Consider the following 18,492-nt stretch of genomic DNA (forward strand, 5'->3'; position numbering starts at 1 on the left):
TTCTACAATTTTTCTGTTATCACTGTGTACATTTCTGTGGTTTAGGGTGAACGCAAAATTGGTTGGCCTAGATCTAGGCTATAAACGATGAATGCACACCGGGTGAGAATAGCCAGAAGACTCGCCTGCGCTATTCTCACCTGGGGTGAGAATAGAGGTGGCCTTTTAAAATTTGTTCTCTTAGCCTTAACTCAGACGAATTAGTTTAAGACTAGATCTTCTAACGTACTAGATTCTAAATCTAGTAATAGAAGGCTAAATGTCTATGGCTATGGCATTTGAATTTGGATCACAATTATTATAACGAAGTGACTATTTCTCCGAACGTTCGGGAAAATAAATTTGGGCTCTATCTCTCCGAGCAGTGGCCTCTTTGAACATTAGACCACCACTAGATCTACTCCGGTAGAAAGGCGGGGGGGGGGTGCAGAGAGGTTCACCCCCCTGCTAAAAGTCACAATCTAGATCTAGATAGCTAGGCCTAGCTTGGGACAGTTTTTAGTGCCAAAAAAATATTCCCAGCAGGTTGTCTGCTAATCTTCAATTTTACCCGAACGGTTTCCGTTCTCGAGATTTTTTGGTTATTTGCGAGATTTAGGCGTCACTTTTCATTCTGCCATTCTGCGAGGACTGGGAAGAAACATTTTGTGCATCGAATTCAATTTCTAGAGCTAGAGATTTTTAAATGTCTGAATATTCAGATTTCTTCAGTTGTGGTTGGGGCAACGGTAAATTTTTACTTTCGCTCCCACACACAAATGCACTGCTTCGGGGGGTCAAACTGCAGTACTGATTGCTGCAGATCACACATAAAGCCACTAAAACTGTCGCAAATCTATTATTTTCAGGGAAATTTCAAATCTAACTGTAAAATATAAAATGAAGGGTTAGAACAGCCTGTAACCCACACACACACACACACACACACACACACACACATTTTCTTTTACCTCAGGGGGCAGGCCCTTATGGAACCCCCCGATTGGTCCAAAGCACGTCAGATGTTTCAAAAATTATTAATTTGCAACGGAGATGTTGGTATTCTTGTTCAGCACATCAATATTTAGTAGAAAATGGACAACTGATACTAGACTGCGTGTGAGACGGGAGGGAAAGTAATTTATAAATAACGGCACAACGTTCCCGGACTATCTATACTTCATTTGAAAATACCTTCAAAAGGTACTGCGAGAAAACAAGACTCATAGACCTTGGCAGTACGGTAACTTGTTTTGCATTTAGTCACTCCACGCCCCACTCCCCTCCTGCCCCTACTCCCTGTTCACTCCTTACATACACACATGCACACACACACATACAGGCCACTCTATTTGCAATTATTATCAACAAATATCGAGAGCGGAAATCGTTCGGAGAAATAGAGTTCAAGTTTATTTTCCTGCACTTTCAGAGAAATAGAGCCAGCCTTATTATAAAATAGAAATGTTAAGATTCTTTTATTTTCCCTCCCGTCTCACACTTATCTACCAGTTGTCCATTTTCTACTAAATATTGATTGATGCGCTGTGCATGAATATCATCATTTCCATCGCAAGTTAATAGTTTTTGAAATATCTGATTTTTCTTAATCGAGATATTCACACATGTCTAACTGCATAGTAGTAATTTGAACCCCCTGGGGTAAAAGAAAAGGAAAATCGGGGGGGTTACAGGGGGTCATGCCCATTTTTTAATGGGGCTAACATTTAGCAGGCGTGATAGAAACCACTGATATAATTATAGTAGTGGCCATCTAAATGCATGTCAATCAAAGGCACACTTCAGTCAAATGCATGCTTTCGTCATTTTATGATGGGTTTTTTAGTGTATGATTTAGTCATACATAAGTATATGGATACACTTCCTCTAAACAGACTTTGATCCAGGAAACACGTTGACGGGTAAGAGAAATCTTGGCAACAACCTAGACATCGTGCTGTCCACAGTCTTGTGTTACACGATGTTACTTAACCCTCTTTGCGCTAAGCCATTTTTACCATTACTTCCCTTCAGTGCTAGGTTTATTTGAGAAAAAGGCTACTTTTCAACATGGTTACAAAAAAAGCTCATATCTTTCTTATTTATCATAGTTTCTAATTACAGTAAGAAGGAAAAATGTGTCTTAAATAATGAACTGGTCAGATATATGTAGTTTTTTATTTTTATGATGATGTTGTTGTTGTTGGTATCAAAATCCTCATAATTTTTAGTCCAGCCTGCTTGGAGATCAGCAGGAATATCGACGTCCCCTTCTGGGCTTATACCTCGCTATATCTACGACATGACATATCCCCATCATTCACCTGTAGATCTAAATCTTTTATTTGAGGACCTAATCCTTCAAACTCAGCACTCTTTATCACTGTCGTCTGATTCCAGAAAAATGTGGGGTAAATCTGTGTCTAAATCAGCTGACGAATCCGACATTTTGAAAACTCTAAACAATATCCCAGAAAATTGCAGATAAAAAACTCCAAACCGATCCCTGAATGCGAAATGCGCTGCCAGCGGCACTAATAAACATTACACCTGTGGACTGTAGTCACCAGCAGTTTAAAAAGTGTCTATTCTCATGTCAGCGGTATAGTCTCTACACTCATGTCGGGTCACGACCGGTGATGCCTGCGGACGGGAGGTATAAGTCATGTGGTCATGATGCGCACGCACAGGGTTAATGTGTATGGATGAGAAAGTTCTTTCTATGTGGTTGAACTGGGTTTTTTGTGCATACGAATTGTGTTTACTTGTGTATGTGAGGTTTACTCTCCTAGAATATTGTCATCAATGCAAAGCACTCAGAATATGGGATATGGTGCAATACAAATGCAGTCTTTTCAATTATAATAATAAAATATTTTAGAATTTATTTTTAATATTATTTATTATTATTATTACGATACGGCCCTCCCATAGGCATAGCATTGAGGCTATGTGCACGGCCCTCCACTTCACATCATGCTAGGCTTTGTAGGTGGCACATAAACTATCAAACCGGACACTTCAGGTGAACAAACTTAAACCCTGGAAGTGCTCAGGCCCTTTATGAAGGCTGCCCGGGAAGCGCGCAGGCCCTATATATATAGGGATGACCTACTTCGATTGGGAAGCGCGCGGCTTTAAAGTGCAAAGACGCTGACCTTTTTTTAATGGAAAATGACGGTGTAAATTACAGGTCAAAGTTATAAATAGTGACCAATGACTTTTCAAGTTATCTTGACCTGGTTGGACGTCTCTTGGACAAAGATCATACATATATAAAAATAGTTCACTCAGCCAAAAAGGGGTCCACGGAAGTCCGCACTTCGGTTCAGATGACGCTGCAGTTTTTGTTTTAAAGTTCTCTTTCGTTTCACCAGAAGAAGAATAGGAATAGCACAGTTTTTTAGTTTCACTTTTTTTTTTTTTCACACAAGTATAGTGCAAAATCCGCACTTTTTCAAAGAGGGCGCCACCGAATATTGAGGACACTTTTTTAATTGGCTCAATTATAGAGGGGTGAACCATTTTGTTTTTCACGATCTTTGTCTTCGCCTAGATATCGATCGATAAAGTGACGCTTTCCAACTGAGCGATTATCAATGCTGTGAGCATACTTCTATCTAAATATAGGTTTCAGGGCTGTATGCATAGCCATGAGCCATACGCGTAGCTTTGAGGCTTTGCGCATGCATAGCCACAGGCTTATTATTATTATTACTATCTTGCACTAACTAAAAACTTTGTATTTCAGCTGAAGTACGCATAGCTTTGAGGCTTTGCGCATGCATAGCCACAGGCTTATTATTATTACTATCTTGCACTAACTAAAAACTTTGTATTTCAGCTGAAGGAGGAAGTGCAGAAGAAATTTAATGCCCCTTATGAGCAGTTATGCATTATATTTGCTGGAAAAATCATCAAAGATGATGACACTCTTGAACAACATGGGATTAAAGATGGTCTCACAGTTCATCTTGTTGTCAAGTCTCCAAACAGGGTGAGTGCATTGAAGTAAATGCTTTGTAGTCAGAGAATGGCTCTGAATTTTGTTGCTGGATTTTCACTTTTATTCTTTGCCCCACCGGCCTAATGTCAGAATTTTTTTTTGGGGGGGGGGGGGCGCTTCATTTTGGGAGAAAAGAAAAGGTGTGAGGTTGATAGTCTAGTGGTTAAGCCAACAGATTCATAATAGTAGGGTCCAAGGCTCAACTTGGCTTGACGTGTCCTTGAGAAAGGTGCTTGACACTAATATTTCTCACGTTAATCAGGTGTGATAAGGTTCCTAGTCAAAGACAACAAACAGTTCTGTCAGTACATTAGTGCTTTAACACCTTTAATTTTGCAGCTTGCATTTTATTGTTTCGAGGAAGTTGAAATTGTTTCAAAATACTTTTAGGTGTGCAAGGGTAATGATACAGACGGTGAAGCACATTGAGCTAGCTTTTGGACCGGAATATATGTGCAGAAAAGTACTATTTTTTAAATTGAGGAGTCCACAGGAAAAACGGACATAGTCACACTCTGAAAAATGCGATGGTGTAAATTTTTAAAGTTTGTGGGCTCCGGACTTCATATTTTGTTTGATTGGTGGTTTATTGTTATGTTTGTTGAATGGAAAATCTAACAACAATATTCGATCAACAATTGAACAGAAATTAATTCAAAATTGATACCCTCGCGATTTTCAGGCTGTGACTTTTCCCGTTTTTACCATGGACTCCACAATTGCCACCTCTTTTATGTTGAGAGTTTTCTTTACTTATGAATAGTCTAAATTGCCTAAGATACCCACCCCTTGATATGGGCTCTTTGTAGAATTAGATAATTTGATTTTAATAGATAGCATTTGTATAGCACCAATGACAAATTCCCTGCTCAACAGCAAGCTCTTTGCACTTCACAATCTATGTTATTATCCCAGCAGACCTCATAGCATTCTGAAACAATTCAACTTCCTGGGAAGAATGCAGTGTGCAAGGTGCCATTTTACAGCGCTAAAACACTGGCATGCTGACAAGACCTTTCACTGTTTATGGTGAAGTGAGGACAATTTGTGCCAAGTGCCTTTCCCAAAAACTTAACGTCAGGACTGAGGCTCGAACTCCCAAACCCAAAACTTTATGATTAAGAGCCCGGTAGCCTAACCACTAGATTACCGATGCTGGGTTTACACCCGTTGTTACTATTTATTTGCAGCTACTGCCCACTTAGTTGTGCCGTGAAAAAACTTTTAAGCAATGCTGACTCCTTTGATACTTCTTTCAGAACACCACAGCCATTTGTATTATCATTTTCGCACTTGTCATTGTACATGTACACGTAGCATTTATATGAAGGTAGCTACAGCGTCCATTGAAAATTTTTTGGGTTGTTTTTTTCTCCTGCATATTTAGAAGAATGATCTTAGTTTACTGCTACATTCAACAGCTATAGTTAGTTTATATCTGTTGCTGCAATTTATTTATTTTTTTAAGTTGCGTGTGCCATAAACTTTTGTCATGCTTTTTCCCAGACGGCTTCTGCCCCACCTCCAGCAGCACCTGCAGCCTCCACACCTCAAAATGTAAGTACAGACACGTTGAATCGTTCTTTTATTTTTAACCTGTTGTGATAGAGAAATGCACTGTGTTGTACATAATGGCTTCATATTTTCTTTTTTCTGAAGTTATTCAGCCGCTATTTTTTGTTGTTGTTGTTTTAAGGGGGGGGGGGGGGGTTTTTTTTTTTTTTTACTGTTGTTAGTTGCAAATTTTGTTACAGACTCAGTGTTTAACTTTTTTCCATAAGTTGTGTGGAAGGTATATATCCTTATGTCCGGTGATGCACTGTATATACAGTCGAAATTGTCGAAGACAACCGCCCATCATTGAGGAGAAAAATGGTGTCCAATACAGGTTTACGTCCTGGACAGTGTCATAATTATTTTTTAAACAGGTGAGGGAGTTGTTTGTACAGGTGGTAGTCTTGGATAGGTAGGCTTTAGAGCAGATGGTTCAAATCTATAAGTATAATTTGTACTTCTATTTGGACCGCTTTGTGAGTAGCAGAGTATTGAGTCTTTACTTCTTTCCAACGGTTCCTAGCTTTAGATGTACATCGCCAGGTTAACCAAGTTGTTCACGTAATGAATAAATGGTGAACTCAAATCTGTTTCCAGACTGCTCCAGACACATCCCAAACGCCATTCGGTCTTGGGGGTATTGGAGGACTTGGAGGGTTGAGTGGCCTGGGCATGGGTTCTGCAAACTTCATGGAAATGCAGCAGCGGATGCAGAGAGAGGTAAGAAGTGATTTGTCTTTAGTGTCAGTTTGGATTTTGAAGGACAGAGGTGTAAGGCTGTTGATATTTGTTTTACGTACCTTTCCTAGAGATCCTGTACTGGTAAAAATTGATGGGGGTTTTTTTTCAATATTTAGTAATGGTGAACCAATAATTTTAGAATTTTGATTTGAGTGAGATGAAATTACATGGATTTAGTTGAGGGGGAAAAATGAAGTAAGTGTATATGAATGTGAAAACTGCTTTTGTTTCTTCTTTATTTTTATTTTTACGAATGATTAAATGTTGTTCATATTTATACTGATCTATATTTAATCCGAGGATGATTATTTGGTTTTCTCTGGAATTTCACTTTATTAAGAGTTGATTTTAGATCAGCCTTTTTTAGATATACAGTGCTCCTCAAAGATACAACTTTGGGCCAATAATGTACATTTCTATAACTCATACTCAGTTTATTGTGTATTTGATAGTACATTATTTTTGTGGAATGTTTTCTGATCTTTCTTAGATGATGCAAAATCCTGATATGCTGCGTCAGTTGATGGACAATCCCTTTGTTCAGTCCATGATGTCTAATCCAGAGGTGATGAGGACCCTTTTGATGAACAATCCACAAATGAGGGAACTCACAGAGGTGAGTGATTGCCCCACAGCTACACTGATGAAAATAAAGAAAAGCTGGGTTGACTCCTTATATGACTGGCTTCCTTCCAAACAAACGGAATCGGTCAAATGTTTCTTTCTTACTTGATTCCCTTCTCTTTATCTTGGTGTGTGAGAGCTTAGCCAAGTTTGTCAAGGAGCAGATTCTTTGATGAAATCACTGCACTGAATACTTTTTTTTTAAGTTCCTTGCAATGAAAGTCTTGCAGTGGTGATAATTTTCCTCCAATTTTCCGCTTTTTTCCTTCTGACATAAATTTTCCTCTTTTTTTGAAAAATTTACACGCCTTTTCTGCGATTCCGACTCGGCGGAAACATCTCATGTGCTTCTGTCGATAACAGGTGATCGCCCGATCCGACCCGTCGAAGATCAGATTTGGCCTAATTCGTCCATTCCGTTCTCATGCTTTGCGAATGTTCGGATTTCTGAGACTACCATACGTGTTTTATTCTGTTTAAGTTTAAACCATATTTTTATTCATCTTGGCACCAAATGTAATTAAATTCTATCGAAATGAAGGAATTGTCGAAAGCAGGAAGTGATCTTGTGAGGGAAGTTGACAGTAAGGTGAAAAACGAGTTCCGTTATGACAGGTTAGATCAAAAGGTTGTGTTGAAGACAAAGAAAGGAGAGACTAGCATTTCATTTGGTGATTCAATTGTGAAAGTGGATTTTCTGCGAAAAGCACTATGCAAGTATTGTGATAACTTGATAAACTATGCCAGCTGAGGTAAGGATGCAATATTGATGCACCTGAAATCTAGTAAACATGTTAATGAGGTCGACCATCAACAAAGCAATTACACTCTTGGTGCTGACTTTGGTACAGCCACAGAACTAGCATTGTTTCCCCTTTTCAGTACAAATAAAAAGAAAAATGAGTCCTCGTAGTCATAGGTAAGACCATAGTTACATTAGTTGTTTTACAGTGTTCTGTTTTCAGTTTCAGAATCAGGGTCATCAAATAAGGTTTGTAGAGGGGGGGGGGGGTTGTGCTTGTTTGTGGGGCGATGAGAATTTTCCTCTTTTTTGATTTTGTATTATCACCACTGGACTTGAGACATTGTTGATTTGGCTCTTATTTACATTTCGTTAAATGGGAGTCAATTTCCTGTCTTGTTATTTTCAGAGAAATCCCGAGATTTCACACATGTTGAACAATCCTGAGTTGATGCGTCAGACAATGGAACTGGCACGGAATCCAGCCATGATGCAGGAATTGATGCGTTCTCAAGACAGGGCCATGAGCAACTTGGAGGTAAGCTGTTGCATGTGCAAACGGTTCTTGCATTTGTTTGTGTTATATGTGGGGAAATTTGGCTGAATTTGATCCACTGATAAGCGACATAGCCTTCAGGAAATATTCATAAGTACCAGACGTTTATGACAGAAGTATTATTCTACATTGGTTAGTGCAGGAAACCCCTCACACTCAAGGCCTAATTCAGTTAAAACCATCTCGAATTTTTTAATTAACCCTTTGATTTTGACAAATTTTTTAATTGTCCCTATTGTTTTACCTATATATTTTCAATCTTGCATAAAGGGAATGCGCATGTAGCGAAACGTGCACATAGGGAAAAGATTTTCAAACCCAAAAGTTTTTCTTACATATCATAATCTTTGTATTTAAAACAGAAATCTATCAAAATTTGGACAGAATTCTGCATCCCACCGATTTCATATTGTGCATGCTAGGCTGTATTTTTAATGCAAAAAAGATCTTAAGGATAGCTGGTTTGCCTTCTTTACATACATTTCGAGTCATTGCATTTAGGAATTTAGGTTAAAACTTTTTTACAGGTTCAGTATAGGCGTTAAGAAAATCTTTTTGCTGGTGTGTTGTTTTTTCAATTTGATTCTGGAATGTATAACCACCTATTTATCTGAGCCTCTACTATAATATAACCATGGTTGTAAAAAAGTGAATGGACCAGTCTGGGTCTAGAGTAATAGGTCTTGGGCTGTTTTGGCAAAATACAAAAAAATAGAAATGGGAGTAAGACTCCATAAGAACTCAGTAAAGGGGTGATGACTCTCACTGCTAGACATGGTTTGGATTAGAAAAGTGTTATGTGGCATCAAGAAATACCTGTTTTTGTCTTGGGTGTCCTCTGGTGGGGCATGTGTCTTATTGTTTTTACTTCTTTTTTTTCCGCAGAGCATCCCCGGTGGCTTCAATGCTCTCCAACGTATGTACAGAGATATACAGGAACCAATGATGAATGCTGCTCAGGAGACAATGGGTTCCAATCCTTTCGCGTCTCTAGTGAATAGCAGTAGTGGCACTGGTAAGAGTGGCCTTTTGTTGTTGATTTTTTTTTTTTTTTTTTTTCCGTTCACAGCGATGTGTATGATTTAACTTAATCCACAGATAGCCATAGGCTGGCAAATATTGTTTCTATGAGCTAGTTTTAAGAATATGTTTTTTATGTAGCATTTTATCTTCTTCAAGTTTTAAACAGCTGCTGTTGATATCGTTGAGGAGTTTTTTCCCCAATTTCGTGAACATTATTGTGATGTAAATTAAAAGCAATTAATGTAGAGATAGTGATCAAGACATAAATACTGGTTTTTGTCTCAGAAAAATTTAGGACCTTGTATTTTCAAATCATATTGCTCTTTAGGAAACAGCATACCCAGAGCCTTGTGCATCCTAGAACAATAAAATCTTGATTTTCACTGACTTTTTGTGAGACGTTACATAAACACTGTTTTTGTCTTTACTTCCAACTCGCCAATGTCAACTCAGGCGAGAATACTCAACAAGGAAGAGAGAACACAGAGCCCCTTCCGAACCCGTGGGGAAGCTCGACACCGAGCACCACCAGCACCCGGACATCCACAACAGACACAAGTGGTAGCACAGGCACTGGTCAGACATCGGGGGCCGCTGGCATGTCAGGTTTGTGGAGTGCCATTGTTTTAGCTGCTGTTTATCAAACGCCCATACAGTGTTGTATTGGGTGAAAGTCTTGATAAATCATTCCCTATTAATACATAAGGTTGTTGTTTTGGATAAGTTGTAGAATGTCTCCTGTCTCAATTTGTGTCTGCTTGCATAACCTCTCACTCCTTGAAACAAACGTTTATTTATTTATTTATTTTTTAAAGAACATGGTTCCCACAATTTTGTAGTATAAATCACTGCATTATATTAATCTACAGTTGAGGCTATCAAGATTTAGTCTGATCTCATTATCTTATTTTCATCCCCAAAACATCCTCAGTCTGATCCACCCAGTTTGAAACTTTGCTTTGGAGAGACTTGCTACCTGTGTGTGAAGCTGTTTTTTGTACTTACTGTAAAACTCTTACTTCCCAACAGCCCTTCCCTTGTTTCTTGTGCTTTTGAACTGAAAACATCAGATTTCTTTTAAAAGAACTGAGTGTGCCACAAAAGCATATAAATGTTTGGACTCTCATATTTTCTGTGCCGTAAATTATGTACTCTGTTCCACAGGAATGTTCAATTCACCGGGCATGCAAAGCCTCATGCAACAGATGATGCAGAACCCACAGATGATGAGCAATATGCTGCAAGCCCCCTACATGCAGTCCATGATGCAGTCTCTGTCTGCAAATCCAGAGCTGGCTCAACAGGTAACTGCTGATACTATAGAGTGTTTCTGCAGAGGTAGGCATATGACCAATTGAGATGACTGTTATTAATATTGAACATCAACACAGTGACTGCTGTATAGACTCTAAGGTGAGGAGAGGAGCTAATATGGGTTTTTGCTGATTGTAGGATGAAGTCAGTACTTGAAACCAGCTACCATTTTGTAATCTTTTATTACCACAATCCTGTTATCAGCATGTGAATAGACATGGGTCAACAATGCAAATATGTAAATACATTTTCTTTGAACAATTCTCCTGATTCCATCATGCCTGGTTTTGTTTGTTTTTTCATCAATTAAAAAATTTTCCTCTCCAGATCATTGGTAACAATCCCCTGTTTGCAAACAATCCTCAAATGCAAGCGAATATGACCAGAATGATGCCTAATCTTCTACAACAGGTAAGAGGCCCAGTATATCCTATGAATTTAAGGTACTTGCTTTTTTAAAAAGGTTTACTTGGAGCAAGCTGTCTTCATTTGAAATTTTTTTAAAAAATTCTTTGTTGTAATGGAAGAAATGCAATTCAGTTAAATTGTTCGAATGGTCAATACCTGAACAGGAGTAATTTCAGCCCACAGTTTTCATGAACTCAGGTTTGTTTGTGAGATTAATTCCTTAAGGTTATCATTAGGATTTTAGTCCATGTTTGTCCTTAACTGCCATTTTTATGAGTACATATCGGGAAAGGAAAATAGTTCTTAGCTTCAGGTGCCTTGTGGTTGTAAGCCTGACAAAAACAAATATACATAGAGAACAGATTTTCAGGTCCCAATTTTTTTTCTAACATCTATATTTTAAAAATTAAAAACATGTACAGAAAGAAATTGTACCTATCAAAAAGATTCCTGCATCCTGCTGATTTCACGATGTGCATGCAAGGCTGTATCCTCTTTTGTCTTGCTGTTAAATGATTTAGATTTTAAGCATGGTCCGCCCTTAACAGGCTTGAGGATGCTAAGTGTTTGCTGTCCAACCAACAGGGGCCAAAGGTTTCCTAGGCACTACTCTGGTCTAATGGTGCCACCTTTTCCCTGTACTTTGTGTTTACCCAGCTCTTTGTTATACTTACCACTTGCTTGGGGACATTGTTGGTGGGGGGAGGCCTCAACCTCACTGTGTGAGGCTGGCAAATGAACTAAGTGTAAGTACTAACTGCTTACTAATCCTATAATCCACAAGGATCTTTGGGGCACCCTAGAGAGGGCCTTATCAGGTGCCTCCACTTTTCACTGAATTTTTTTTTTTGCGAGCCTTTGAGTTTGGGCAATGTTGTCTGTCCACCTCTTCCTTTGCCTTCTTTTTCTCCACCCCTGCACAGTTCCCTGAAGAACTGTCTTGTAAAGGCCCCCTTGTTACAAGGCCAGTTTTCTTCACTTCATAGTAGACAGCAAGGCTAAATAGTGGCTCATATGTTGTTTTGCTCCACTGCGCACTTCCTCATTTGTGACATGGTCATTGTATGAGATGTCAAAGAAGGTGTAGCTAGTAGGGTATTAAATCATACTGAAACAAATAATAAGAATAAGCCTAGTTCCACAAACTTTTCCTTCAAATTCCAAAACTTCATTTTTAGAAATGGTTGAAAAGAGTATGGACTGTATCTTTATTTTTCAGATGCAAAATCCTGAGGTGCAGAGTATGGTCACAAATCCGCGTGCCATGGAAGCTCTTATGCAGATACAGAATGGCTTGAGTCAACTGCAATCAGAGTCTCCGACTTTGTTTTCGAGGTGAGTGAAAGGAGCGAGGACAGAAGAATTTTGTTGTTCTTTTGTTGTCCTGAAGGGAGAAGGGGTTGCAAATTTTTGCTTTGGATTTAAGGAATCCGTGATGATAGCATGTGGATGGATTTAGGATATTTTAGTTTTCTATAAAGTGGGTTAAAGTTCTCTTTAGTTAGCGGTTTGAGTAAATGTGCAGCAGAAAAATGTTTTTCTCACTTCTTTGTGTTTCCCTCTGTACAAATATATTTATTGAGTCTTCTTCTGAAATATTTAACACTTATTATTTTCAGTTTTGTATCTTTACCAAAACTTGAGAATTATGTTCATATTGACCTTTTTGCCATCAGTATGACGGGGATGGGTGGATTGCCGCAAAATCTTGGTACCAGCAGCCCGTCTACAACTACAGCATCTAGTACGTCGTCGCCACCGACCACAGCTTCAACAACAAGCCCAACCTCAACCACGCCCTCGTCCAACACAGGAGGGGGCGTCTCTGCCGGGGGTCCCCTCGGCCAGGGCCAGCAGAGCAACCCAGAAGCCTTCTCTACCATGATGTCTCAAATGATGCAGATGATGGTCAACGGTCAGCAGGTATGCAGCTGATTTATTACCCTTATTATCCAGTAAAGACTACTGTTATCTATAGCCTTTTCAGTTTCATCTGTCAGAGTAAAAAAATTCTAACTCATATATGAACTTACCGCTGTGAATGGAATTTTGCATGGGACTCCTATTAGCCAGTGACCAAACAGCAAACAATGGTTTGTTTGGTTTTTCAAATCTTGGTCCAGTAAATAAAAAGTTTATTTAATTTGGGGTCCTTTCGGTGCATGCACAGGATCAGTGCAATAAAAATGACTTGCATCAACCGTGCCTAAAAGTTGCTCCTGTTGAGACCCCAACACCACCTTACCCCCACACTTCAGAAGTCATTTCTCCAATGAGAACTGGTGGAAAATCGCCCAAGCTGAGATCATATCTCCACAAAATTGCGCCAGCAGACAACCCGGATCCGTCCTGTCGAGCCTGCAAGGAGGAGGACGAAACTATGGACCATGTGTTCCTGAGGTGTCCCGCCAGCTATCGTGCTAGAACCCGTCTGCTGGGACATTTCAGTAACCCACTTTCAGCACTTTTTAAGGACCCCCGGGCGAGTGTTGAGTTCCTGCGTGCTGTCGGCATCGCTGACTGTTTATGAAGCCACAGCGCCAGAAGAGAGAGAGAGAAGTCAATTCTCCCCAAAACCTACTAGATGTCTACCCGTGCATTTCAAAAAGTACTTATCAATCTGTAGAATCTTGTTTTTTAGGCATGCATTAAAATGTGTTAAAGTAAGCAGGTTAACTTTTTAAAATGTTTTATGTGCATGATGTAAATTGTCTATAGGGTTTTTTTACATTTGCTGTAGGCTTAACATCAAAGAAAGTGCATTGGAACCACCTTATTTTGCAGTAGCCTTCATTAATTGGCTTTTAGATTATGTCCGCCATCCAACTTTTTAGTCCTGCACACAGTGACTTACAAAGATTGAACTGAGCAATTTTTTTTTCCGTTTTAACCACAGACGGACAAAAATTAATAAGTGAAGTGTGTTCTTGTTTGTTTGTTGGGGTTTTTTTTCGCTTTTAGTTCTGTCTAAATGCAGATTTGACTCTGGCAATTCATGTTGACTTTCTTTGTTGCAGTATCAATGGATGTAACAATTTAACACTTTGCACTCACACAGCCAGTAGTACAAAATACCCCATCTGGTCACCCAGCCAGGAGAGTGACTGCAACAGACTTCTCGGGCCGACGCCAGGTGACCAAAACAGATAATTTTCACTGGCGCATTATTGGGCCAAGTGACTACAAAGTGTTAACCGTTTTTGTCCCCATACAGTCAGAAGCGACCCCTTGTGAGAAGTTAAGTTGTGGACAATGCTTTGTCACTTTTCAATCTGATCTTATCAGTCTTTGACCATAAATTTGACCGTCATGTTTGTGTGGTTTTTGGCATGAATGTCTTTTGATGTTTTTTGGGTAGTGGGTGAACAATTAATAGGTGCGAACAATGATAGAGGAACCACTAATTTTCACTTTTTGTCTCATTGACTTTTGACAGAACCAGGCCCCAGAGCAGCGTTTTGCCTCCCAGCTGGAGCAGCTGTCCACTATGGGTTTTGTGGACAGGGATGCAAACATCCGAGGTACTTGCTGTGTACAAATGTGTTGTATTGTCCCTAGTATCCACTGACTACTGGTTTTTCCAGAGGGGTGTGGGGTATACAGTCAAACCTGTGTAAGACAGCTGTCGATTGTCGAGGAGAAAAGTGGCCGTCTTAGACAGGACTGATGAAAATGAAGAAAACAAACCAAGGGGATTGTTGTCAACATTATCAAAGACTTGAGGTTCGAATATATCATGATTAGGCCAGAACCAGACAGACACAGAGACTGATGAGCTTACCTGAAAGCAGTGATGACAGTAGCAACACACACCCTCTGGCAACGAAGGGGATGTGTGAGAATATGGCATAGCTGAAAGATGGAGAGGAAGAAAGTATCTGTGTCAACGTTCATCCCGCCTGCAGAAGTACTGGAATCGAATGCATTTCAGTTAATGTGTGGGTTTTTTTTTGTTACAGCTGTCATCAAAATAAATAAATTTATACACACGTGTTAGTCTGTTTAAAACAACACTGACAATCAGAAGTCAGGGGTAAACAGAAATAAAATAAAATCTCAGATTTTTGTTACCTTCAATTTTAGCCATCTCTCTGAACTGAAAACCTAGATAAACCTTTTGGTTCAAAGGGACTCCACTGTTTGTTCAGGGTGAAGATTTTGCTGTCTTGTTTTTCTTTTGATTGTTAGGAGTGATTCTCCAGATTTAAAAAGTTATATGTTTTTCTGATGAATTTTAACTTGCTTGTTTGGCATTTACACGCAAAGGTTGAAACCTTTCAGTGCAGGAGCTTTGTGGTTTCTTCTTGGGGGTGGGGGGGGTTGAAATTGCCCAAATGAAAATATGGGTAGACTGTATATCATTTTGTTGTATAAAGTAACTTGCCAAAAGATGAAATGTTTAGGTTCTGTTATAGTTTTGTAAGGAAATTTCAGGAGGGTTGTTTGTTTGATGTCCATGTATATAGATATGTTTGGATGTTATGTAGGTAGACCTGCATGTTTGCCGACAATCGTCTGAAATCCGACAATCGCGACCTGACCTGCGAGCTGGCCGATGCTATCGCTAGGCCCACCTGTATTAGTCAATGTGCGAAGTGCGAGGCGTGGTCGACTGCCAGCGCCCCTCTTTTCCCCCGTCGGCTTTGTCGGCACTTTCGTTTTCGTGCCGACGTCGGCGTTTCCGACATAATTGTCGGAACCTGAGTAGAAATACGAATACGAAAAAGTACGACGACCTAAATTATCTACTTTCAGTTTCGTGCTCGAGCGGCCATTTTGAATTTCGTTTGTTTACTGATTGTTCAGATCATGTGGATTCTTTCAAGTCCGACTCACTTGTTCTACTCAAGATCGAGTTAATTTATAGATCATTATAGACCTCAGTGGAGAATTCATATTCCAATTCTATTTTGTCAAAGCGTATTATAGGTTGTGTTGTAATATTAATGTTGGTAAAATCATTTCATCAGGTGCGTGAATTATTTACTTAGAATAAAGATCTACACAGTACTGTCATTGGTCTAGATTCTAGACTCAGCTGAGTCCCTCTGTTCGGAATCAGATGCGGATTTCTCGTTCAAGGCCTATTCCTATCTAGATCTAGATCTAGATTTTTTAGATCACTAGATCTAGATCTATAAAATATTTAATTCATATTCCAATTCTATTGTATTATTGTATCAAACTCTTCATAGAGCAATGTAGGCCGTAGTCTAGATCTAGAATCTAGATCTAGATTCTATTATTATTATATGCTCCTTGTTTGTTTTGGAGAGAGCTTTTTTTTTTTCTTTTTCTTTTTTTTGACTTTGTACTAGATCTAGATCTAGCCTTTTTACATGAGGGCCGTTGCAGGTTCTTTTTTGGGGGTAGGGTTAGGGTTAGGTCTCTTTCTTCTTTATTGTGTTTGTTCGGGTCATTGCTCGTTACTCGGAAGCCCTTCCTAAGTTCCTTTTATGACACCCACAATTTAAAAGCTCTTATAAGTTGGGGGGGGGGGGCAAAATTTTCAGACAATCTGGTTGAGGCTCACATGCAGGTCTATGTAGGGTAGGGTGAAAGAAGAGTCCCCTGTGTGTGTCAAAGAAAGGGGAGAGAGGGATAACACCCCGTTAATAATTCTTGCTTTCTTTCTCCTTTTTTCCCCCCCAGCTTTGACTGCTACTTTTGGAGATGTCAATGCTGCCATTGACCGACTGCTGCAGCAGAGATGATGCCCAAGGGCTTGTTGTTCCACATAAAATTACATCTAAGAAAAGAAACATTTTGGCTTTGTTCTAATGTTATTTCCTTTTGTATTCAGCTGTGGGGTGATCATATTTGTGAGATAAGAAATATTCCATACTATTGTCTTATGTGTTAGGGTAACCAATATCTAAATGTTCGATGTTTCATATAGAATTTTCTGAGAGAAAAAAAGATATCGAGTTTCCACAAGACAATTGTTTATTTGTTTCGGTTCAAAGTGAATTACCCGTGATGTGATCTATTATTGAATCTTTAATTATCATACAGCCATGTTTCTTTGCTACACATAGTTGTTAAACATGTTTCTTTTATTTTCTCTTCTTTCTTTTCCCTGAAAGGGTTTTTTTTCTTACTTGTTTCTTGGAGGTGAAGAATTTTGTCTTGCTGATGTGCTCTTCAGCACTTTTATCCGGTGTTGGAAACTTCATGATAGTAAAGAAAAAAGAAGTCTTTTCTTAGTTAAAGCATTTCATTTTGTTTTGATTTTGTTTTCTGAAGCCATAGGAATCAAAATGTAAAATGATTTATGAATGTTTAGGACTAAGTTCCCTTTTCTTTTGTTTTTGTTTTTTATTATTATTTTGTGGTGAGGTGCTGGTATGAATGTGGGTTTGATTGAAATTAGGGGGTGGGAGGGAATGAAATAAATGTCTCTTTAGGTCAGCCATATTGTTATTTATCATTCTGATGTTAAGCCATCTACTGTGTACTTGAAGCATGTGAACTCTGATATTTGGTTTAACACATTACACCCTAAGGGCCTGGACGGGAAGTCCATTGTTAGATCCTAAGCAAGGGGAAAGAACCCACCTCCCGTGAATACTAGCCTTTAAAAAACACATTTTAAAAATACTAAACAAATTCCCAAAATCCTGAAAAAATAAACGTTAAAAAGAAATCTGAATGTAGTTTCAGAAAAATATAACTTTATGTATGCGCAAACTGTTGGAAATGTTCTAACTTTAGTTCAATCGGGGTATCCGACTAGTCACTCTCACTCTCAGCCTCGTGGTCAGGCCCTAGATCTAAATTCTAGATTTTCTCCGTCTGATCAATCGGAATCGCCCCAAACTCTTCCTACAACGTTTTCATCAAAATCTAAGCCATCTGATTTGTGACATGCTCGTTTTTGCTCAAATCCATCGTTATTTCCGTTTTCGAACTCAATTGTGTCGCTTTTCAACAAGTCGAGACACTTTCGAAGTGTTGGTAACGCAATCGCACTTCGATCAGCTCTAATACTAAAATTACTGGCCCGAAAAATTTCGTTTCGGTATCAAACGAAAGAAGAAACTTTTTGCTATACTATGCAAATCAAAATCCCGGACCCAGAGTCTCGTCAAGGCGAGACTTTCGTTTCTAAAGACGCTGGGTCGGCGCGGGCGGTTCCGGGCGAGTCAGGGTGGAGCGCGTAAGGGAATTCCCGGGCGATCCCGGGCGAGTTAGGGTGTAATGTGTTAATTGATGGAGGACCCTTGTCAACAGTTGTTCACACTTCATTGTTTGTGAAACACAAGTGCATGTCCTCACATAATCTGACTGTTATCATTTATTCATTGTGGGTTGTTTTTTGTTTAGATATTTTTGATGATACACAAGAGGTTTTTAATCAGACCAGTGCACTAACAAAATCACTAACAGCTGTGCAGTGGTTGTTTTGCCGACTCATTTTCTGAGAACTTGAAGGTCGTGCCTTCATGCCTGTTGTTACTACTACAAATTTCCAAGTCTGTGTCTGAACTTTCATTGTTAGTTCTCAGATAAAGAGCTGGATTGTAAGAGGAAATGGCAGTAAGT

The 18,492-nt window shown here is 39.2% G+C and overlaps 1 protein-coding gene across 1 annotated transcript in view; it reads left to right on the plus strand.

The window, feature by feature from the left end:
- The window catches only part of LOC101856428 (ubiquilin-1), a 20,204-nt gene extending 2,848 nt beyond the window's left edge, over positions 1 to 17,356 (plus strand). The window contains exons 2-14 of the mRNA XM_005098505.3: positions 3,824 to 3,976; positions 5,492 to 5,542; positions 6,137 to 6,259; positions 6,771 to 6,896; positions 8,056 to 8,184; positions 9,088 to 9,217; positions 9,679 to 9,831; positions 10,390 to 10,529; positions 10,867 to 10,950; positions 12,167 to 12,282; positions 12,624 to 12,870; positions 14,384 to 14,468; positions 16,600 to 17,356. Of these exons, the coding sequence (XP_005098562.1) occupies positions 3,824 to 3,976; positions 5,492 to 5,542; positions 6,137 to 6,259; positions 6,771 to 6,896; positions 8,056 to 8,184; positions 9,088 to 9,217; positions 9,679 to 9,831; positions 10,390 to 10,529; positions 10,867 to 10,950; positions 12,167 to 12,282; positions 12,624 to 12,870; positions 14,384 to 14,468; positions 16,600 to 16,661 (1,599 nt within the window). The 3' untranslated portion in view covers positions 16,662 to 17,356. The remainder of the gene's footprint in view (positions 1 to 3,823; positions 3,977 to 5,491; positions 5,543 to 6,136; positions 6,260 to 6,770; positions 6,897 to 8,055; positions 8,185 to 9,087; positions 9,218 to 9,678; positions 9,832 to 10,389; positions 10,530 to 10,866; positions 10,951 to 12,166; positions 12,283 to 12,623; positions 12,871 to 14,383; positions 14,469 to 16,599) is intronic.
- Positions 17,357 to 18,492: the final 1,136 nt, after the last annotated feature.

The sequence above is a fragment of the Aplysia californica genome, unplaced genomic scaffold (assembly GCF_000002075.1).
Source record: "Aplysia californica isolate F4 #8 unplaced genomic scaffold, AplCal3.0 scaffold00185, whole genome shotgun sequence".
Classification (NCBI taxonomy): domain Eukaryota; kingdom Metazoa; phylum Mollusca; class Gastropoda; order Aplysiida; family Aplysiidae; genus Aplysia; species Aplysia californica.